At 44.4% G+C, this 12,355-nt stretch overlaps 1 protein-coding gene across 1 annotated transcript; it reads right to left on the minus strand.

Annotated features, from left to right (window-relative positions):
• Positions 1-10,195: 10,195 nt before the first annotated feature.
• On the minus strand, positions 10,196-11,659 carry LOC309560445 (putative nuclease HARBI1; the record flags this gene model as incomplete). Its single annotated transcript, XM_082264078.1, has 2 exons — positions 10,196-11,005; positions 11,216-11,659. 2 exons carry the CDS (start codon positions 11,657-11,659, stop codon positions 10,196-10,198), a joined length of 1,254 nt encoding a protein of 417 aa, XP_082120204.1.
• Between the last annotated feature and the right edge of the window lie 696 nt (positions 11,660-12,355).

The following is a 12,355-nucleotide window of genomic DNA, read 5'->3' on the forward strand; positions in this document are numbered from 1 at the left end:
CACGCTCAATGGGAACTGGAGGCAATGCTGCTTATGTAGTGATAGGGACATGTGATCCACCTGTCATTACGTACACCAGCAAGAACACAGAGGAGGAGCTTAGGCCATGCACCTACAGAAATACAAGAATAAGCACATCTCTTGTGTACTTATTAGTGCATTCCAAGTCACACAAAAAAAGGGTTAGCACGCTCAATGGGAACTGGAGGCAATGCTGCTTATGTAGTGATAGGGACATGTGATCCACCTGTCATTACGTACACCAGCAAGAACACAGAGGAGGAGCTTAGGCCATGCACCTACAGAAATACAAGAATAAGCACATCTCTTGTGTACTTATTAGTGCATTCCAAGTCACACAAAAAAAAGGTTAGCACGCTCAATGGGAACTGGAGGCAATGCTGCTTATGTAGTGATAGGGACATGTGATCCACCTGTCATTACGTACACCAGCAAGAACACAGAGGAGGAGCTTAGGCCATGCACCTACAGAAATACAAGAATAAGCACATCTCTTGTGTACTTATTAGTGCATTCCAAGTCACACAAAAAAAAGGTTAGCACGCTCAATGGGAACTGGAGGCAATGCTGCTTATGTAGTGATAGGGACATGTGATCCACCTGTCATTACGTACACCAGCAAGAACACAGAGGAGGAGCTTAGGACATGCACCTACAGAAATACAAGAATAAGCACATCTCTTGTGTACTTATTAGTGCATTCCAAGTCACACAAAAAAAGGGTTAGCACGCTCAATGGGAACTGGAGGCAATGCTGCTTATGTAGTGATAGGGACATGTGATCCACCTGTCATTACGTACACCAGCAAGAACACAGAGGAGGAGCTTAGGCCATGCACCTACAGAAATACAAGAATAAGCACATCTCTTGTGTACTTATTAGTGCATTCCAAGTCACACAAAAAAAGGGTTAGCACGCTCAATGGGAACTGGAGGCAATGCTGCTTATGTAGTGATAGGGACATGTGATCCACCTGTCATTACGTACACCAGCAAGAACACAGAGGAGGAGCTTAGGCCATGCACCTACAGAAATACAAGAATAAGCACATCTCTTGTGTACTTATTAGTGCATTCCAAGTCACACAAAAAAAAGGTTAGCACGCTCAATGGGAACTGGAGGCAATGCTGCTTATGTAGTGATAGGGACATGTGATCCACCTGTCATTACGTACACCAGCAAGAACACTGAGGAGGAGTTTAGGCCATGCACCTACAGAAATACAAGAATAAGCACATCTCTTGTGTACTTATTAGTGCATTCCAAGTCACACAAAAAAAAGGTTAGCACGCTCAATGGGAACTGGAGGCAATGCTGCTTATGTAGTGATAGGGACATGTGATCCACCTGTCATTACTTAACCTCAACATGTTTAACGTTAATCTTCTATTAAAACTTTTTAATAGGTTTTGTAACCAAAAACATAACAGTATTTTCGATTACACTCAGTCCAAAACCCACCATAAACCAAAGTATTTATCTAGACCTTGTTCAATATATCAACACAGTCCTTTATTCTTTGTTGCATAGCTGTGAGTGAACTTTGCAAGTCTTCCATTGATGCGCAACATTTCAGCAGCTCAACAGTAATCTTCGCTGCAGTAGCACTATCCAACAGCTGACCTAATAAAGGAAAAATCGATTATTTAATTATTTGATAAGATATATGTGATGTTGCACATTCATTACATGTTTATGTTAACTACGTACGCGTACTTGACACAGCATCTCTTGATGTCTCTTCTGAACCAGTCCCATCTTTGGAATCATCGAAGGAGGCTTCATGTTCTGTAACATCGTCATTGATTTCTAGTACAATAGGAAGGTCATGATCAACACATAATCTGTCATTGTTGTCGTTGTCTTCCTGGTGTAATTTTTTATGCCCATGCGGTATATATTTTGTGCCTATTGGAAAGTAATGGAAATAATGTAAAAATTGACACACACACACACAACACAGCACATACTGTTTCAGTGCAATCATATAATTTTTAAATACAAAGAAATTACAACAAAATGCAAGCTTTTAGACATCTATAAACTCCCAATGCATCTCAACTTACCTTTCCCTCCATGTGTGACAAACATATTGTCCTCCAGAATATCACACTCTTTTTGAATGCTTGAAACAAATTCTGCAACGTGCACTGATGAGTGACATATTGATTTATCTGTAGAATACTGCATTCCTTCATTTTCAATCAAAGTTGAAGGCATATTTTTATTATTCGGTCCTAGAAAAAAAAACAAGATACATGACATGCAAACACAAGACCATAAACACATAATAATATCAAAAAAATCTCAAACTGTCAGGTATACTCATTGGAATGTTTAGCTGCGATATTGAAAGAAGACAGTACCAAAAAAACATTCAAGGAGAATATTTGTACATTATTCACCTGCATTTCTATGTGCCTCTGTATCAGGGGTTGAACTAACAGTAATGTCTTCCAGTGGCGGAGCCAGAGGGTTAGCTGGGGTGTCAATTGACACCCCAGAAAAAGTCCCTGCCACCCCTGTTGCCACCCCGATCCTGGCTGGCAGCGGAGAATCACAGGCAGTGGTGGGATGGGATCAGCCGGTTCGCAGAACCGGCTGATCCCTCTAAGCTGGCGGCCAGGGTCAGGGAGCAGCAAAGCAGTGCGTCCCGACTCCCGAAGCCGAGCCCGCCCATTCTGTGACAATAGCGAATGAAAATTCGCTATTGTCACATGGATCCTCCTCCGGCCAATCAGGGAGCGGGTCCTCCCGCTTCCTGATTGGCCGAATGGCAAACGCTGTGCCATTGGTCGAGGAGGCGCCGGCGGGAGGACTGAGAAGATGCAGGGAGCCGCGGACCGTCCGTGAGGTAAGTAAGCTGGTCTCACGGGGGGGACGCTGGCACTCTGCAATGATTGCGGGCAAATGCTGTGGCTGTCGCACTCTGCAATAATAATTGGGGGCATTGCTGTCGCACTCTGCAATAATAATTGGGGGCAAGGCTGTCGCACTCTGCAATAATGATTGGGGGCAAGGCTGTCGCACTCTGCAATAATCATTGGGGGCAAGGCTGTCGCACTCTGCAATAATAATTGGGGGCAAGGCTGTCGCACTCTGCAATAATAATTGGGGGCATTGCTGTCGCACTCTGCAATAATCATTGGGGGCAAGGCTGTCGCACTCTGCAATAATAATTGGGGGCAAGGCTGTCGCACTCTGCAATAATAATTGGGGGCATTGCTGTCGCACTCTGCAATAATAATTGGGGGCAAGGCTGTCGCACTCTGCAATAATAATTGGGGGCATTGCTGTCGCACTCTGCAATAATCATTGGGGGCAAGGCTGTCGCACTCTGCAATAATAATTGGGGGCAAGGCTGTCGCACTCTGCAATAATGATTGGGGGCAAGGCTGTCGCACTCTGCAATAATAATTGGGGGCATTGCTGTCGCACTCTGCAATAATCATTGGGGGCAAGGCTGTCGCACTCTGCAATAATAATTGGGGGCAAGGCTGTCGCACTCTGCAATAATAATTGGGGGCATTGCTGTCGCACTCTGCAATAATCATTGGGGGCAAGGCTGTCGCACTCTGCAATAATAATTGGGGGCAAGGCTGTCGCACTCTGCAATAATGATTGGGGGCAAGGCTGTCGCACTCTGCAATAATAATTGGGGGCATTGCTGTCGCACTCTGCAATAATCATTGGGGGCAAGGCTGTCGCACTCTGCAATAATAATTGGGGGCATTGCTGTCGCACTCTGCAATAATAATTGGGGGCAAGGCTGTCGCACTCTGCAATAATAATTGGGGGCAAGGCTGTCGCACTCTGCAATAATCATTGGGGGCATTGCTGTCGCACTCTGCAATAATCATTGGGGGCAAGGCTGTCGCACTCTGCAATAATAATTGGGGGCAAGGCTGTCGCACTCTGCAATAATGATTGGGGGCAAGGCTGTCGCACTCTGCAATAATCATTGGGGGCAAGGCTGTCGCACTCTGCAATAATCATTGGGGGCATTGCTGTCGCACTCTGCAATAATAATTGGGGGCATTGCTGTCGCACTCTGCAATAATAATTGGGGGCAAGGCTGTCGCACTCTGCAATAATAATTGGGGGCATTGCTGTCGCACTCTGCAATAATCATTGGGGGCAAGGCTGTCGCACTCTGCAATAATAATTGGGGGCAAGGCTGTCGCACTCTGCAATAATAATTGGGGGCAAGGCTGTCGCACTCTGCAATAATAATTGGGGGCAAGGCTGTCGCACTCTGCAATAATAATTGGGGGCAAGGCTGTCGCACTCTGCAATAATAATTGGGGGCAAGGCTGTCGCACTCTGCAATAATAATTGGGGGCAAGGCTGTCGCACTCTGCAATAATAATTGGGGGCATTGCTGTCGCACTCTGCAATAATCATTGGGGGCAAGGCTGTCGCACTCTGCAATAATAATTGGGGGCAAGGCTGTCGCACTCTGCAATAATAATTGGGGGCAAGGCTGTCGCACTCTGCAATAATGATTGGGGGCAAGGCTGTCGCACTCTGCAATAATAATTGGGGGCAAGGCTGTCGCACTCTGCAATAATAATTGGGGGCAAGGCTGTCGCACTCTGCAATAATGATTGGGGGCAAGGCTGTCGCACTCTGCAATAATAATTGGGGGCAAGGCTGTCGCACTCTGCAATAATCATTGGGGGCAAGGCTGTCGCACTCTGCAATAATCATTGGGGGCAAGGCTGTCGCACTCTGCAATAATCATTGGGGGCATTGCTGTCGCACTCTGCAATAATAATTGGGGGCAAGGCTGTCGCACTCTGCAATAATAATTGGGGGCAAGGCTGTCGCACTCTGCAATAATAATTGGGGGCAAGGCTGTCGCACTCTGCAATAATAATTGGGGGCATTGCTGTCGCACTCTGCAATAATAATTGGGGGCAAGGCTGTCGCACTCTGCAATAATAATTGGGGGCAAGGCTGTCGCACTCTGCAATAATAATTGGGGGCAAGGCTGTCGCACTCTGCAATAATAATTGGGGGCATTGCTGTCGCACTCTGCAATAATAATTGGGGGCAAGGCTGTCGCACTCTGCAATAATAATTGGGGGCATTGCTGTCGCACTCTGCAATAATAATTGGGGGCAAGGCTGTCGCACTCTGCAATAATCATTGGGGGCAAGGCTGTCGCACTCTGCAATAATAATTGGGGGCATTGCTGTCGCACTCTGCAATAATAATTGGGGGCAAGGCTGTCGCACTCTGCAATAATAATTGGGGGCATTACTGTCGCACTCTGCAATAATAATTGGGGGCAAGGCTGTCGCACTCTGCAATAATCATTGGGGGCAAGGCTGTCGCACTCTGCAATAATAATTGGGGGCAAGGCTGTCGCACTCTGCAATAATAATTGGGGGCATTACTGTCGCACTCTGCAATAATAATTGGGGGCAAGGCTGTCGCACTCTGCAATAATGATTGGGGGCAAGGCTGTCGCACTCTGCAATAATAATTGGGGGCAAGGCTGTCGCACTCTGCAATAATAATTGGGGGCAAGGCTGTCGCACTCTGCAATAATGATTGGGGGCAAGGCTGTCGCACTCTGCAATAATAATTGGGGGCAAGGCTGTCGCACTCTGCAATAATCATTGGGGGCAAGGCTGTCGCACTCTGCAATAATCATTGGGGGCAAGGCTGTCGCACTCTGCAATAATAATTGGGGGCAAGGCTGTCGCACTCTGCAATAATAATTGGGGGCAAGGCTGTCGCACTCTGCAATAATAATTGGGGGCAAGGCTGTCGCACTCTGCAATAATAATTGGGGGCATTGCTGTCGCACTCTGCAATAATAATTGGGGGCAAGGCTGTCGCACTCTGCAATAATAATTGGGGGCAAGGCTGTCGCACTCTGCAATAATAATTGGGGGCAAGGCTGTCGCACTCTGCAATAATAATTGGGGGCATTGCTGTCGCACTCTGCAATAATAATTGGGGGCAAGGCTGTCGCACTCTGCAATAATAATTGGGGGCATTGCTGTCGCACTCTGCAATAATAATTGGGGGCAAGGCTGTCGCACTCTGCAATAATCATTGGGGGCAAGGCTGTCGCACTCTGCAATAATAATTGGGGGCATTGCTGTCGCACTCTGCAATAATAATTGGGGGCAAGGCTGTCGCACTCTGCAATAATAATTGGGGGCATTACTGTCGCACTCTGCAATAATAATTGGGGGCAAGGCTGTCGCACTCTGCAATAATCATTGGGGGCATTGCTGTCTCACTCTGCAATAATAATTGGGGGCATTGTTGTCTCACTGCAATAATCATTGGGGGCAAGGCTGTCGCACTCTGCAATAATAATTGGGGGCATTGCTGTCGCACTCTGCAATAATCATTGGGGGCAAGGCTGTCGCACTCTGCAATAATAATTGGGGGCAAGGCTGTCGCACTCTGCAATAATAATTGGGGGCAAGGCTGTCGCACTCTGCAATAATGATTGGGGGCAAGGCTGTCGCACTCTGCAATAATCATTGGGGGCAAGGCTGTCGCACTCTGCAATAATAATTGGGGGCAAGGCTGTCGCACTCTGCAATAATCATTGGGGGCAAGGCTGTCGCACTCTGCAATAATCATTGGGGGCAAGGCTGTCGCACTCTGCAATAATCATTGGGGGCATTGCTGTCGCACTCTGCAATAATAATTGGGGGCAAGGCTGTCGCACTCTGCAATAATAATTGGGGGCAAGGCTGTCGCACTCTGCAATAATCATTGGGGGCAAGGCTGTCGCACTCTGCAATAATCATTGGGGGCATTGCTGTCGCACTCTGCAATAATAATTGGGGGCAAGGCTGTCGCACTCTGCAATAATAATTGGGGGCAAGGCTGTCGCACTCTGCAATAATAATTGGGGGCAAGGCTGTCGCACTCTGCAATAATAATTGGGGGCATTGCTGTCGCACTCTGCAATAATAATTGGGGGCAAGGCTGTCGCACTCTGCAATAATAATTGGGGGCAAGGCTGTCGCACTCTGCAATAATAATTGGGGGCAAGGCTGTCGCACTCTGCAATAATAATTGGGGGCATTGCTGTCGCACTCTGCAATAATAATTGGGGGCAAGGCTGTCGCACTCTGCAATAATAATTGGGGGCATTGCTGTCGCACTCTGCAATAATAATTGGGGGCAAGGCTGTCGCACTCTGCAATAATCATTGGGGGCAAGGCTGTCGCACTCTGCAATAATAATTGGGGGCATTGCTGTCGCACTCTGCAATAATAATTGGGGGCAAGGCTGTCGCACTCTGCAATAATAATTGGGGGCATTACTGTCGCACTCTGCAATAATAATTGGGGGCAAGGCTGTCGCACTCTGCAATAATCATTGGGGGCATTGCTGTCTCACTCTGCAATAATAATTGGGGGCATTGTTGTCTCACTGCAATAATCATTGGGGGCATTGCTGTCTCACTGTAATAATCATTGGGGGCATTGCTGTCTCACTGCAATAATCATTGGGGGCATTGCTGTCTCACTGCAATAATCATTGGGGGCATTGCTGTCGCACTCTGCAATAATCATTGGGGGCAAACCTGTATCCTCTGATCACCACCACCTGTATCCTGTCTTTACTAGTAATGGCAGCGATCATTAGAGGGACTGCGACATTGCGGTGGACGAATCTGACACTAAATTACACTTTGTATATTGACCCCCCAAAATAATACCTAGCCACCCCTTTGCCACCCCTGTTTTAAAAGTCTAGCTCCGCCACTGATGTCTTCTTTTGTCAATTCCTCCGTATTTAGCATGGCTGTAGACTCCTCAGATGCTGACAAACGTGACATCTTACTGTGGAAGCGTGCTTGCCTCTTGGCTATGTTACCTAAAAAACAAATATATATGTATTTTTGGTTTTAAGGTTAAAACAACAATTGCAATAAAACAAATCATATACACCCATGACAATCTTATATATTAATGGTCTAATGCATTAAATGTGATACATAAATCTTCATATGTCTCTTACGTTTTCTGATTATCTTGTGTATTCTTGAAAGTTGGTCCTGCTCCCTGTGTTTCAGATCTGACCACCTTTTGCGCAGCTGATCTTTTGAACGTTCAATGCCATGCTTCTGTGAAATAGCATTAATGACTTTATCCAGGATCTTGTCTTTCCTCAAGTTGGGCCTAGTGTAGTTGCTGAACTTTCCATCATAGTCATTTTTTTTCCAAAATACGCACTAGCTCCACCATTTCACCTCTGCTCATTGGTGTTGCCTTGATTCTCCTCCTATGGTCGCTTCTGTGTTCCTTCCTGGTCCCCTCTATATCCCTCCTGCTGTGTAACGAGCGCTGCATCGTGCGGAAATAGTTGTGGCGCACTTTGTAGCAGGGAACACCCACATCCGTACCGGACGATACTGCCGAAAAACAGGGTGGAGCGACGCAACCACGCATGCTCTGTAGCAAAACAGCGAACGAACTGTGCGGCCAGCTGAAGAGCGTTCCGTGTTTGTGCCAGACAAAAATCGTCAGAAAGAAGCTTTGCAAACGAGCACACCGTCACGGCAGAAATATCGTTGGTCATATTATTCGCGCGAGTATTTGTCGAGAACAGCTGGTAAGCTATTGTGTATTTGTTGTGCATTTATTGGTGCTTGCATCATGACCTATTCAATTAAACATATACATGACTTTTTTGTCTTTCAGAGGTGATGACTGATAAATTTACCTCACCTGAATTCCTTCCACTGTTTATAGACATGTATAAGGAAATGCCATGTCTATGGAAAAGCAAATCAAAGGAGTACTCCGAACGCCAAAAGAAACATGAGGCCTATGTCAAGCTGGCAGAGCTATGCACTGCTGTAAATGCTCATGCAGATGTTAAGTATGTTAAATCCAAGATTGCCAATTTGAGAACTGTGTTTAAAAAAGAGCTGAACAAAATCAAGGAATCACAAAGGTCAGGAGTCTGTGTGGATGATGTGTATGCGCCCAGACTTTGGTATTTTGACAGTTTACGTTTTCTAACTGATCAGACCGAGATGAGAAGTTCTATCAACACGATGACTTCAACTTCATCAGAGCCCATATCAGCAGGAGAGGAAGATTTGGATGACCCCAATGCTTCACCAATGATCCCGGTAAGCGTGTTTATTCTTTTACCTTACATCTCTTTAGCTGTTGATCTTCTGACACAATTGAAAGAACAAAGTTTCCACTCAATTTCAAATTTGGAAGAATAGGATAGTTTTAAAAAAGTAAAGTTTAGTAAAGTAAAGTTTATTTTATATTTTTATTATAATTTTGGAATATTTTATAGGAAAGCCCTACTGATGAATCCTTTACTCCATCTCCCTTAATAATTTCACCAAGGATACCTCGTAAAAGGAAGAATATAGATGATGCAACGAATAGATTCTTGAACCAGGCCACAGCCGCTCTGCAAAGTAAAACTGATGATTGCGATGCCTACGGAATTTTGACAGCTAATAAAATAAGGAAGATGTCAGAGGAGCAACGGCAGTTTTTTGAGCCATTGTTGGTGCAGTTATGCAACAAAGGCATAAAGGGGGAACTAAACGAACATACATTTCTTGGTGATAATCAAAGAGTGCATATGATGCCTACTCCTCATACTCCTCATCATCATACTACACCACCGGCACCATATCAGAACCATCAGGGTACTCCACCAATCCATCAACAACAAAATGCTCCATGGTCTTATCCGACATCAGAAAGATCTGCATGGGGTTCAGATTATAATTACACTAACCTGTAAGTTGTCTGTCTAATGTGTTCATTACCTGCTGGTCTGTTGACATCATGTTTTTTCCACATATACTTGATGAAGGTTGGTTTATTTCAAATATACTTTATATAAAGGATTGTTTGTACAGTTTATTTTTTTATGTTAATAAAAAAAATTTACAGCTGATATGTGGTGTTTGTGCTGAATATTTTCCAGTTTAACCCGTTTTGAGTCTTGCTACATTCGATAAGATGATATGAACCTATAGTGGTATGTACAGAACATGTCATTAACATTAATTAAATAACCAGACGCAAAATAATGAACACCAATAGGTAACGTTTAATTTCTAATGGAATAACTGACATAAACAAAAAGGTGTAGCATTTTATCAAGATTTTTTCATGATGCAGAAATTGTTTAAACCGTTCGAAAAAACTATATGTCACCCTGCCACTCCACAGCGCCACCTCCAACAAAGTAGTTCATATAATCCACTCGGTTTTGCCTTGCTGCATGTGTTGCTAACCTGGGGTGTGAATGTCCAATTGATGTAAGGGTGTCTGCAGTATCACGTAAATCGGTTTGCACAGATGAACTTGGCATTGGTTCACATCTTTCGTGATCTGCTCCTGTATGTGCTCCAGATGATAAATATTTTGATGCATTACGCCTAAGGAAATTGTGGAGGATGCAACAGCAAAGCACAACTTGATCAATTTTTTCAACTGACAAATTGATTGTTGTCAGGAATATGCGGAATCGATTCGCCATTATTCCAAAAGCATTCTCAACTACACGACGTGCCCTTGAGAGTCGATAGTTGAAAATTCTTTGCTCTTTAGTGAGACTCCGGAAAGGGAATGGCTTCAAAAGATGATCTCCCAGGGCGAAAGCGTCATCAGCAAGAAATACAAAGTTAAAATTTTCGAGCGTTTCCTGCGTTGACGGCAAATTTAGGGTTCCATTTTTTAGACGGCGGTAGAACTCAGTTTCTTCTATAACCCCTCCATCGGAGTCCCTACCATTCTTACCAACATCTACAAATATAAATTCGTAATTGGCATTCACAACAGCAAGAAGGATAATGCTGAAAAACCCTTTATAATTATAGTAGAACGATCCAGATTGAGCAGGGGGTGCAATCCTGATATGTTTTCCGTCAATTGCTCCGCCACAATTTGGGAAATTCCACTTTTCTGAAAATTCGGTTGCAATTTTCATCCACTCCTCTGATGTTCCTGGAATCTAGGTATTAATGAACATAAATAGTTGTATTATATTGCTAGACAATTAATTGATTTTATAATCAACTAGACATTCATATTTATCATTCTACATATGAAATGAACTAGATAATAAGTAGCAAACAGGTATAGCATGGAGAATAGATGAGAAATTAATACAGAAGATATGTAGAGGGTTTGACAGTAGGTTAATATCATAAATGTGTATTACCTTTATGTAATCCTTTTGCAGGACCCTGATGATTGCACTGCAGGTTTCAGGAATAATCCTTCCTAGTGATTGGGAGGATATACCGGTACTGTATTTGAGGTCCTGTAGGCTTCTTCCAGTGGCTAGGAACCTCAGAGTGGCAATAAGTCTCTGCTCAGCAGTGATGGAGTCCCTCATAACTGTGTCTTGTTTCCTGATATGGGGACCAATTACAGATAATAAATTTTGGAAACAAGCATCAGACATCCTGAGGTAGTTCCTGTAGTCATCGGGATTGTTCTCCTTTAGCTCTCTAATCAAGTCAATATGAGAATATTGATCCCGGTTCTGCAGCCATTTCTTTGTCCAAATTCTTTGCTTCCTTGTGCTCTTTTTTTGGTGTTTATGGATGGCTAAAACACCAAGTGCACTGATGTAAATTTTCTTATTCTGGGCCTTATCCATATTCTATATCGCCCGTTCGTGAACACGAACACTAACCGACGAACGCACGTGTGTGATATAGAGATATATATATATATATACACACGGCTATATTAAATTATGCCTTTTAACGTTGGTCCCACGCTCGTTCGTGCTAGGCAGTCGTTGGTGCTCGGAGGAAGTGCGTGGCTCTTGGTGCTAGGAGGAAGTGCGTGTCTCTAAAAAGGTCACACGCACATTACATCACTTCCGCTTTAACGTGCAACGTGCGGATTACGTATCTAATCGATTGGTCTGTAACGTTTTTTTTTGGATCGTTGATGTTGGCAACGTTTTCGACCGACGAACGCTGTTTCGATAGTCGGCGGGCACCGGTCGGGCAATATTCGGGCCGTGTATGTTGGCAACGTTTTCGACCGACAAATACTTTTTCAAAAGTCGGTGGTCGAATGATCGGGCGATATTCTTATCGTGTATTCCGGCCATAAGTGTCGGCTGCAAAAATGAAATCACATGGTTTGAACTGACAGCAAAAAACATAGTTTTTGATGGCTAGAGGTACGGTAGGCATTCACAGTACACAGAACCGTAAGTGTCGGCCTGTATAGGCTCCAAAAATGAGCTCACATGGTTTGAAATGACAGCAAAAAACTTAGTATTTGGTGGCTGGAGGTACATTAGGCATTCATAGAAAAAATAATTGTCAGCCCTGAAAGT

Source organism: Pelophylax lessonae, assembly GCF_965119305.1.
Source record: "Pelophylax lessonae genome assembly, chromosome: 7".
Classification (NCBI taxonomy): Eukaryota; Metazoa; Chordata; class Amphibia; order Anura; family Ranidae; genus Pelophylax; species Pelophylax lessonae.